The 10,181-nt window shown below is 44.2% G+C and overlaps 2 protein-coding genes across 4 annotated transcripts; both read right to left on the reverse strand.

The window, feature by feature from the left end:
- Positions 1-183: 183 nt before the first annotated feature.
- LOC124474796 (ras-related protein Rab-9A-like) lies at positions 184-6,946 on the reverse strand. 2 transcript variants are annotated; one of them, XM_047031233.1, is made up of 4 exons: positions 6,835-6,946; positions 4,398-4,555; positions 2,767-2,799; positions 184-2,128 (listed from the first exon to the last, which is right to left on the reverse strand). In XM_047031233.1, exon 4 carries the CDS (start codon positions 2,105-2,107, stop codon positions 1,502-1,504), a length of 606 nt encoding a protein of 201 aa, XP_046887189.1. In that variant the 5' UTR covers positions 2,108-2,128; positions 2,767-2,799; positions 4,398-4,555; positions 6,835-6,946; the 3' UTR covers positions 184-1,501. The 2 variants fall into 2 exon arrangements, with proteins under 2 accessions (XP_046887189.1, XP_046887188.1); XM_047031232.1 differs by having other exon boundaries at positions 184-2,200.
- LOC124474795 (transcription elongation factor A N-terminal and central domain-containing protein) lies at positions 5,258-6,955 on the reverse strand. Of its 2 annotated transcripts, none has more exons than XM_047031231.1 (2): positions 6,872-6,955; positions 5,258-6,446 (listed from the first exon to the last, which is right to left on the reverse strand). In XM_047031231.1, exon 2 carries the CDS (start codon positions 6,410-6,412, stop codon positions 5,570-5,572), a length of 843 nt encoding a protein of 280 aa, XP_046887187.1. In that variant the 5' UTR covers positions 6,413-6,446; positions 6,872-6,955; the 3' UTR covers positions 5,258-5,569. The 2 variants fall into 2 exon arrangements, with proteins under 2 accessions (XP_046887187.1, XP_046887186.1); XM_047031230.1 differs by having other exon boundaries at positions 5,259-6,598; positions 6,872-6,933.
- Between the last annotated feature and the right edge of the window lie 3,226 nt (positions 6,956-10,181).

A 10,181-nucleotide genomic window follows, 5' to 3' on the forward strand; every position in this document is an offset into this window, starting at 1 on the left:
CACAGTACGTTGTTCAGTCACCTTAATTATGGACTGAGGAGTCCATCTGGTGGGCATGATTAGTATTTTTCACTTCACAATCACGATGTTCAGGACAAGTTGTACATCGCATCATTTCTGCTCATGTTTCAAAACCTGAAAGACATGTTGGCTATTACAGACAGGACAAATGAAAGGCTCCCATCTTCTCAAATTACCAACTTTATTTCAACACAAAAAACCAAACAGCTTATTTTAGTGTTTCATAGTTCCATGTTTTAATGCAAAACATAAGTAGATGATAGGATTTTAGACACACAAGAATGGCATATAGTATTTACATACCATGTAGGCCTATACTGGATTTTAAAACGCAACAGTTTGAAGTCCATCTATCCAGTCTGATCAATGGGAATCTGGGCTGGGAACCTGAGAAGCGCACGTGCTAGTTTGCATAGTGACTGTTAAAAGGTGGCTGAAACATCAACATGAAACCCATCTGAAACACCCAGCTCAGTGTCATTCATCTGCTTTTGGCTGTTGATCTGAAAATTAAATGAAATTAGGCTACACTTTATACAATTTATGGATTATGAATAAAGTGGCTATTCCAAAACTAGTAGACAAAAGTTCATCTGATCACAGTCTGAGTGTTCCAAGTCCGGAAAGCAAAATGAAACACTTCAAATGTACACAAGCAATGTCTCAATGCTCGGCCCATTGTCGTGCGTCAGTAGAGTTCAGTAAGATAGAAGAGAATGAGAATCAGGCTACAGGTGATCCAGGGCTATCCAAATGATTGAGTTAAATGGCTGATATCATTGGCTACGACACAGGAAATGGTTTGAACCACATCCAGGTGAGCAGGAAAAGAGGAACAGCTTTACGTTGACGTTATATATAAAAAGGTTTACTTTATAAATCAACAAACATAACCAAGACATTGGACTGTATTCATCCTGTTGAGTAGAAAGTGGCTAGAAAGTGACTAAGAATAATAACAAAAAGGAAGACAGACACACATTAAATCGTTACTTGGTACAGTTACTTCATTATTTGATTTGAACAGCGGTGCTTCTGTTGAGACAAGATGATATAGAAATAACGCCATTTCCATCATAGTAGTCACTGATAAATACCAGTAAAACTAATTGTGAGCTTAGAAGGACAACGTTCCATCTTTCATGAAAGGTTAGTGAACTACACAACTGTGATCTGCAAGTTTCCCCTTGTGAAGATGAACGTATTGACATGTCACAGTGAACACATGGATCAGTGACAAGAGAAGAACACAATCTTCAAAATTCCGAACTGGCGACACACCAACCAGCAGCTCCGACTGCTTACGAGTGTGCTCGTGTGAGAGACGCCTTGATATGTGGGCGTACGGGAGAGTGTGTGAGTGAGTGTGTGTGTGTGTGATGTGGCCATGCGCGGGAGTAGCATCTTCGCCAGGGCAGGTTCAGAGCGTTCCAGCTGCCCGTCCACCTCAAGGTGGCTGGCAACAGTCCTCGTCCCCCGCTCAACAGCAGGAGGCGCCGGAGCGCGGCCTCCGGTGCAAGTCCACCGTGTCCGTGGGGATGAGGTGCTCCGCCCTGTCCTCCGACGCCAGCACCCGACGCACCGCCTCCTCGAAGGCCGCCGTCACGTTGACGGCGTCCTTGGCGCTCGTCTCAAAGTACGGGTGGCCGCCGTTCTCCTGGCACCACTGGCGCACGTCCTCGCCCGCCACCTGCCTCTCGGGCACGTCCAGCTTGTTGCCCAGCACCACGAAGGGGAACGCGTCGGGGTCCTTGACGTCGGCGTAGTACGCAAACTCCTTCTTCCAGTTGGCCAGGTTGTGGAAGCTCTGGCTGTCGTCCACGCTGAAGGTGAGCAGGCAGCAGTCGGAGCCGCGGTAGAAGGGCGTGCGCAGGCTGCGGAAGCGCTCCTGCCCCGCCGTGTCCCAGATCTGCAGCGTCACCGTGCGCCCGTCCACCTCCAGCTCCTTGTTGAGGAACTCCACGCCGATGGTGTGGAACAGGTGCGTGTCGAACTTGTTGGTGACGTAGCGGTTCATGAGGGACGACTTGCCCACGCCGCCGTCCCCCAACAGGATCACCTTCAGCAGGGAGGATTTGGATGTCATGCCGGGGGCTGAGCTGGGGGGCTGGGCGGTGATGGGGGGGGGGGGGAGGGGGAGGAGTGGGGGAACTGAGATGAGTCTGGCAAGTTTGTCTACCTGAGAACCAGGAAACAGAAGCAATAGGATGATCACAGAACTTCAGGATTGGGGTTAGCCTACTCTTCAACTGCTGTGTATATCAGGCAAAAACATGAAGTCAGGGGAACTTGGAAGCAATCCATGATTTGAATACAATCCAATGCAGTGTTTGCATAAATCAATTACCTTATAAGGTTGCGTGTCCAGTTAATTATACTAATGGATCAGATAAGTAGCTAGTGATGAGAAAAAGCAGTACGACTGCATTTGTACGTCCATCACATGGGCCATGGGTCACATGACTGGTAGCCACATGATTCATCTCTGAGAATCACATGATGGGAAACCTCTACCCTCATGCCGTCACCTCATTTACGACATCTGAGTTATACACCGGTATAGCTTACTCACACATTCACAGCAACAGTTCACGTACAGCAAGCAAAGAATAACTTGTGGTACTGTGCACTACAATACGTTGCATTGAGGTCAGTCCTTGCTAAGGATTTGGCCATGATTACTGCTATAATGCCAAGCATACCCAACCCCAAAATCTTCACAATCATAACATTCAATTCCCTTACCGTTATTTTACAAGGAGAATCATTATTCAGCACCTGCAGAGAAGAGAAATACCACAGTGTTAGTTCAAGAGCGTTATGTGTCTATTCTAGAGCTTTTCATCATGTGCTTCTCCAAAGCTCCGTAATTTTGAATGAACCGGGTTGATTCCAACCCTATTATAGGACATGGTCTGATAGGGTATTAAAATTCCTGTTGTTTACAAAAGAGGATTGAAGTTTGCAAGAGCCAGGGCTCTAGTAATCCCGTAACACACTAACACTTTTACACAGTTCTGCGTTTCGGCCGCAGATAAGATGGCTGCAACCATGAATTCCAGTCTGGCCTCCCAGCTACTGTTAAAAGTGTGAGTTAGAAGAATAGCCAAGACACGCCATTCAGTCTAAGGAATAGGGAATAACAAACTTGAGGCAATCTTATCTGCCTTTCGCAATGCCTTCGCAAATCGCATTGTCAACTTACCTTTGAGTCATCTGGCTAGCATACACTGACCAGAAAGTTGATTACATTGTGATAGTGTTACAAGTGTTAGCCTAGTTCCAATACTCCCATGTTGTGTGACACTGGCTTTATCCAAGACTATAATTCAAATTCCATGATGTAGCCTATCCTGTGTCTCTCTACTACATTCAGTGAGTCTATTCAAAGCTAAATATGTAACGCTATTTCATCTTTGCCCTTTCTCCTTACCATAATGCAATAAGATTCGAAACAGGGTTATTCAGCAACTGGCCATCTCAGTCTTTTCTCGTTTGTTAAATTATTTTTGCAGCAGTCTCTTTCCAAAGACTGCAATTAGCTATGCTTCAGTCCTCTTAACTGTGTGTACTGAGGCATTCTGTAATGGAGAATTTGTAGATCACTCACTCTGAAAACTACAAACTTTATCTCTCCCACACACAGACACACACACACACACAAGTCATGTGCTCTCATCAGCCAGCACTCACCGGGTATCACAGCCTTAAAGGGGAAGTGGCCTCCTGAGGTTGACACTGAAATATGACTGTCCTGTCAGCAGGAATGTGTTTAACATGACACACTGTTTCCATAATAAGCCTTCAATACGGTTTAGAAACAGTAACTATGGTCCCTACCTAATGCCCATCTTTTTATAATGGATAAGTACAAGATGAACCAGGTATAAAGACCAATGCTGGCTCAATCTACATTATGAAAAAGCTTGGACATCGTCCAGGTGTTTTACTGGTGCTTTGGCACACCTTGTTGTAACTACTATTAGCGCTTATCTCCTTGCAACCAGACCTTTAGCAATCTAGAAGCAGGTAACAACGTTTGTCTTGTTGAGAATCACCTGTACAGTGTCAGTACAAGGAAGCTAGGTTATGCCGCTCAGTTGACTACCTCGCCTTAACTACATGGATATATTTATAGCTAAGTGGGTTAGACAACGCTGTGGTTGGAAAGATTTAGAAAAAAAACTAAAATACTTAGTCGCAGAACATATCACGCGGCTAAACATCATAATCTCGTATGATGCTACTAGCTAGCGCTAGCTACACAGCTAGCTACATATCTGATGGTTAACGAATTGCATTTGTATTCGTTTTGCATACTTTACAGGTTGATATATATACATATTTATATAGTCAGTCAACAAAGCAAACTGTACCTTGTCGTTTAACTTGAACTTCTGCGACGCTGAACGATTCCATTGCTTTATGGGGTCGCCGAGCCAAACTTGCCCTGTGACATGGCGCAACACTGGCACTGAACTGGACCGATCTGTCTTGTACCACTGGTTGTCACGCCCACAGATCGCGAGATGAGCTGTCAAATCAAAACCGGGATAGAATAACAAATATGTAAAATGATTTATTATTGGAGGATCTTCTGAATAATCTTCCCCAAACAACCTTTATTATTTGTACAATATGAAGAAATTGATGGACATGAGTAATTTTTATTTTTATTTTGAGCGTGCGTATATGTGTGAGCAGAGACTGTATTTATTGAGACCAACCACTACATATCAGTATTTTCTATAATATTATACTATAATTCAACTCAATGTATTTGATCAAGAGGGGCAGTGTTCATTCATGAACATTAAAATGTAAATGCACCCAATTATAGCCAAAAGGCTAGTTTCCGTTGGAAGTCCCCCTGCCGGAGTTAAAAAAGGCTATACAACCTAAGGCATCAAGTTAAAATATATCAAACATCAAATCCCAATAAGTAGTTCTTTACATAATAACCAAACACAATGACACACAACTGAACTGAGAGGAAGTTTACAGCCAGTTTGTCCCTTAAAGTTTAAACAATTAGACTGATTGAAAGACAGAATATGACTATTGTCTGGCTATTTGTAAGACACCCCATTAATGATCACTTCTCATTACCAAGGACTTAACAGTATATATGGTTCAAATACTGACTTGGTCCTTGCCCAGCCTGTGATCATTTCAGTATTAATTTCTCTTGAATACTTCCCTGCATGCCATAGTGATATGTCATTAGACCATGCTGGGGAGGCAGGGCGTGAAGGACCATGGGAGTATGGTCCTCACGCCAGTGTCCGGGGGCCAGATTACATAGTCACATGCTCATTGGGTCACATGCCTGGTCCACAGGATGGCTAGATGAGATTCCTCACAATGTTAGGAAGTAAAAGGCAAGGAGGCAGTACAGGAAATATTTATTTTAATGTATCAATAAGGTCATAAAGATTGGGCAACAGTATTTTTTGTCAGTGTTTAAAAAACAAACAAACAAACAGGCTCCATTGTGTCGACATCAACATAAATAAAACAAACCGCAGAGGGTTGGTGATGTTGGCGGTCACAGGCACACCCAGCCACTGTGGTACCACTGTTCCCCACACCCACTACAGGTCACAAAGGTCATGGCGTCCTCACCCGGGTTACCACTGTGCACCCAGGCAGGCAGGAACAACGTCCCCCTGGACACCTGGGTGACTTTACAATCTGAGCCGTCACATCTCCTGCAGCGTATCTTCTGGGTGGGTGTCCCCTCCAAGCCACGGGGGAGCTGCCTCTCACTCACCCCCTGGGACGAGTACTCCTCCCTCAGCCGCTGGAGCTCCACGCTGGCCATCTCCTGCATTGACATCCGGGAGAAGGCCTCTGGAGCCAGGCTGCCGCTCAGAAGACCCTCCCGGAGGTGTCCGTTCTTCGGGTTCCTCAGGTTGGCCACCTTACTCCTGACGCAGGTCTTGTATTTGGCCGGGTTTGCACGGTGGAGATTGTAAATGTGCTGTTCAATGTCCTCTGCGAGCGATGCGGTCGCTGCGGTTGTCTCTAGGCCGGCAGAGCCCTCTGGGTTGAGGGAACCTAGGAGCAGCTGGACACACTTGGGCCTCAGGACCAATGACTCGTTACAGGTAGTAAGGGTGGCTTCTTGATGGTTAGAGTTTGTTGCAAGGCAGTCAGAAGTTGAAGGCCTATCTGTCCGCAAAGGTGTCTTCTCTTCTCTGATTGCCTTAGTCCCTTTCACAAGTGTGCTGTTGGGTTGTGGTCCAGTTTGGGAATCACCTTGCTCAACCCTGTTAAAAAGAAGACTTGCCACTTTTTTCTCATCAACGGTGGATTTCTCACCTCTTTTTCTGTGTTCAGAGTGACTGTACAGCTTCTTCCATTTTGATAACAAGTGCTTGACCTTCATTTTGACTGGAAGTTGTGGGCAGTTCTTGAGGACCCTGTAAAGGACCCTGACTATGTCGGTTTCTTGCAGATGTTTCACAGTGACGCATGCAATATCAAGACTGGTCAGCAAAGAGACGGTGTCTAAGTACTTCCCTTCCTTGTTCGATTTTTCTATGTGTACAGCATAATCTTGAATATCCATGGTCTGTCATGGAGAAACATTTAATACTAATAATTCAGTAGTAATAGGCTTATTATTAATATTATATTTGGATAAGAGCATCTGCTAAATGAATACATGTAAATTGACGTTGACGAGTTAGGTTTTGTTTAGGCTATGCAAATCACACCGTATGCAAGAAAACGTGGTTTATGGCATGTTCGAGTACCTAATACATTGAATTAAACGGTATTCTTGCAATTTCTATACATAATTCTCACCGTGTATTTCAAAGTTGGCCTTTCGACAACATCATACCTTTTTTAAATTGCGAGTTTGCTTACTGTCGCTGTTGCATGTCGGCAGCCATGTTTCTTTCCCCCAGCTACTTAAATCCACTAGATGGTGTTGTCGGACCAATTCTGACAACAAATTCGGGTCTAAGTTAGAAACAGAATGCGTTAAATTATTTTTTACGGTTGCATTGACACAAGGTACGCTGGTACATTGGTATGTATACTAACTTAATGTTGGCCTACTGTTTGAAGAACCAAAAATGCCAATTATTACATGATTACGATACATGATTGTCCCCCAGGGACATTTAATTAAACGTGCTGCTGTCGTGTGCAATTGTTGCTTGTGATGGGATAATGGATATATGGATAAATGCACGTTTGGTTTTTCCAGAATAAGTTTTTCCAAGATATCCTACAAGACCCAGCAGATACTGGTCTTGGGAATTGATGATTCTGAACTATGCCCTGAGACAGGCAAACTATTATAATTTCAAGAGGAGATCAGGTACATATGTCCTATTAATGAATATGATCAAAAATGTGACTTGTAGCACAAATAATTTGTGAGCCTGCATAGCAGGGCTTGCCGTAGCATGCTACAAAATCAAGGCAGACTGTGGGTTCTAAGAAGCAACCCAAATAACCACAATGGAAGTGTTTTCAGGCAAGGTAAGACAGGTCTGTAAATTCTTTAGTGTTTGTAGAGTGTGATGTCATTGGGTGATTGGCATGTTGGGTAAATATCTGTGAAACCACACAAGGATTGTGCAATTGAGTGTAGTGTGAAGCTTGGATATAGTTACTTACCACATACTGGTGATTTGTGTGTGTGTGTATTCAGAAATTCTGAAAATCTAATAAAAGGTGGGTCTGCACACAGCTGCACACAGCTTGACAAAGTGGGGATCTGTCAAATAGAGTTCAAAACCTGAATAATCAATGTGTTGCTAAATTAAACTGACCTCTATTAAACACAGGTATTATATGGATTTGATCCTAAATAATCCATGCCTTGGTCTCTTGCAGCAGTTAAGAAGTTAAACCATTGGACATAAACATTGTAAATCTGAATGGAATTTTACCAGAGACAAGAAAATACATTGCTTTAAGGTTTCTTAGCCACAAGAGGGCCTTCTTGGCCCTTTTGTGAGAACATTTCATAGCCAGGAGGAAGTCAAGCTGTATCACATCTTGCTTTGTCTCCACCGCAGAACACACATGTACACACACACACACACACACACACACACACGTACACACACACACACACACACACCCACACACACACAAAATCCGACTTGAAGGAGTGTGTGGCTGACACAGCCTCAGTGGGTGTGGACTTTGTTAAAGTGATAAGATTCAGACAGTGGTAAGTCCCTTTGCTCCAGTGACTCGTATTGTCTGCACCCGCCACGACATAGTCCAAACACAGGCGGCGAGCACATCCTTGATAAACAATGGGCTTGCCAATTTCATATTACAGGCTTGTTTCAAGAAGCCTTGCAGCTTAAAAAAAACTAAAACAATAAACAGTTATAAAGTTTGATGTTCTGGCATTCAGTGCATGTCATGAGATATGAGAAGTGTAATGCCAAGAGACAGTGACAGTGAATGCATACAGCATCCAATGTCAGTTTATGTTCATTTCCCTGGTGATGCCATTGTTGTATTCACAAGATTATGAAACCACCATGCAGGGCAAAGACACTAGTTTGCGGACAGAATTGGCAGACTGCCAGTGTGTGTATTGTGACGTGCATAACTAAGACATGCAGAGTCATCGCAGAGTCAGTTGTGTGCAGCTCTGTGTCCTCCGGGTAGGCAGAGAACTGAAGAATAGCTCTGTGGGCATGAGGGGATGGGGGGGGACTACCCCTCACACACACACACACACGGTGACCTTGAAAAGTAAACATACAACTACAGGGGGAATGGGGCGGGGGATCACCGTCATCAACTGAGGAATCTGTGACTGCAATGTCATTTAGTAAGGAAATGTGGAACCCATAAACATGTAGGCTTGCCAAACCATGTACTGTTACATCTGCAGACAAGGAGGCTGGGGTAGCACTGAGAAAAAATATTGTTAAGTACAAAGAGCTGAAAATGTCATATGTTCCACAGTAGAGGCATTCCTCTGTGTAATGCATTTGGAGAGTGCTGGGCATCAGACAGGATTATAAGTACTGTGCATCCCTAATTGATTTCCAGATCTATTTTGACCTATTCTGCTTGTATGGGCTTAGACCTCGCTTTGCTGGGAAGGACAACTCTGTTCTCAGCTGCTGTCGGTATAGCAGATGTCTACTGTAGGATTTGACCACGCTTCACACTGATTCATTTCATTGTTTTCCCACAAACTCCCATTGGACACATGCTAGGCCTCCTGGGAAGGTTGTGGTTACAAACATCCACATCCTCCCACAATGCATCTGGCTCTACAGTGTTTAAGATCCTAAGTTGGCAAATCTACATGCCTGGACTGTTCATAGTTATTTGGGTATGAGCGACATATCAACTATGTGTGGTTCATACTGGGTTTATGTGTAACCTATATTCAAATCTACTGAACTTTAACCGTACCTTGTCCATTTGCTACTGTCCTCTAAAGTCTACATGAAAGTATTTCCCCCTGCTCACTTTCATTCTCACCATCCTAACTCATTATAATACACCCCCTCACATCCACTTCTGCTAACCAGGACAGAACCGAAACTCTAACTGAACTTGTAGCTAATTGCAAGATGGAAGTGCCCCATGCAGTTAAACATCAACTTTGTAAATGACAGGGTGTACCATGTGATAGATAACAAAAAGCATGATAAGAATCCAGACAGAAGTGCTTTGTTTTTTTTTCCATTCACGCCCACTGAATGTATGTGACCACTCTTTAGACACACAACTAGAAACAGGGTACAACACAATCTGGTCCAGTGAAGGCCACCAGAAGTTTACGCTATTGCCTGGACCCCACCGCATAATAAAGAATGCTAAACATCCCAGCGATTCAGTATCTGTCTCTACAAAACTCCCATCGAACCCACAAGTAACTCTCTCTGTCTCTGAAGCAGAGAACAGAGACAAGATGTGCTGGACTGTTCTCCTTTTTGGACTGTGCCTCCCCTCTGGTAATTTCCGTTGGGTGATTGAGCATGAATACCAGATATCCCACAGCGAAGATTCATGGGCCTGCGGCGTGTGGAGGACGTTTCTCTAATACCCCCCTTCTCCTCTCCCTCCTCCTCTCCCTCCTCCTACTATTTCCTCTCCATTCTGCTCCTCCTCGTCTCCCCCTCCTCCATCTCCCCTCCCCCAGTCCTCCCCTCCAG

This window comes from Hypomesus transpacificus, chromosome 12 (genome assembly GCF_021917145.1).
Source record: "Hypomesus transpacificus isolate Combined female chromosome 12, fHypTra1, whole genome shotgun sequence".
Lineage (NCBI taxonomy): Eukaryota > Metazoa > Chordata > Actinopteri > Osmeriformes > Osmeridae > Hypomesus > Hypomesus transpacificus.

What these genes read in the sequence shown, in the direction of transcription:
- LOC124474795 (XM_047031230.1), bottom strand. Translation starts at nt 6,595, where the DNA reads ATGGATATTCAAGATTATGCTGTACACATAGAAAAATCGAACAAGGAA.
- LOC124474796 (XM_047031233.1), bottom strand. Translation starts at nt 2,107, where the DNA reads ATGACATCCAAATCCTCCCTGCTGAAGGTGATCCTGTTGGGGGACGGC.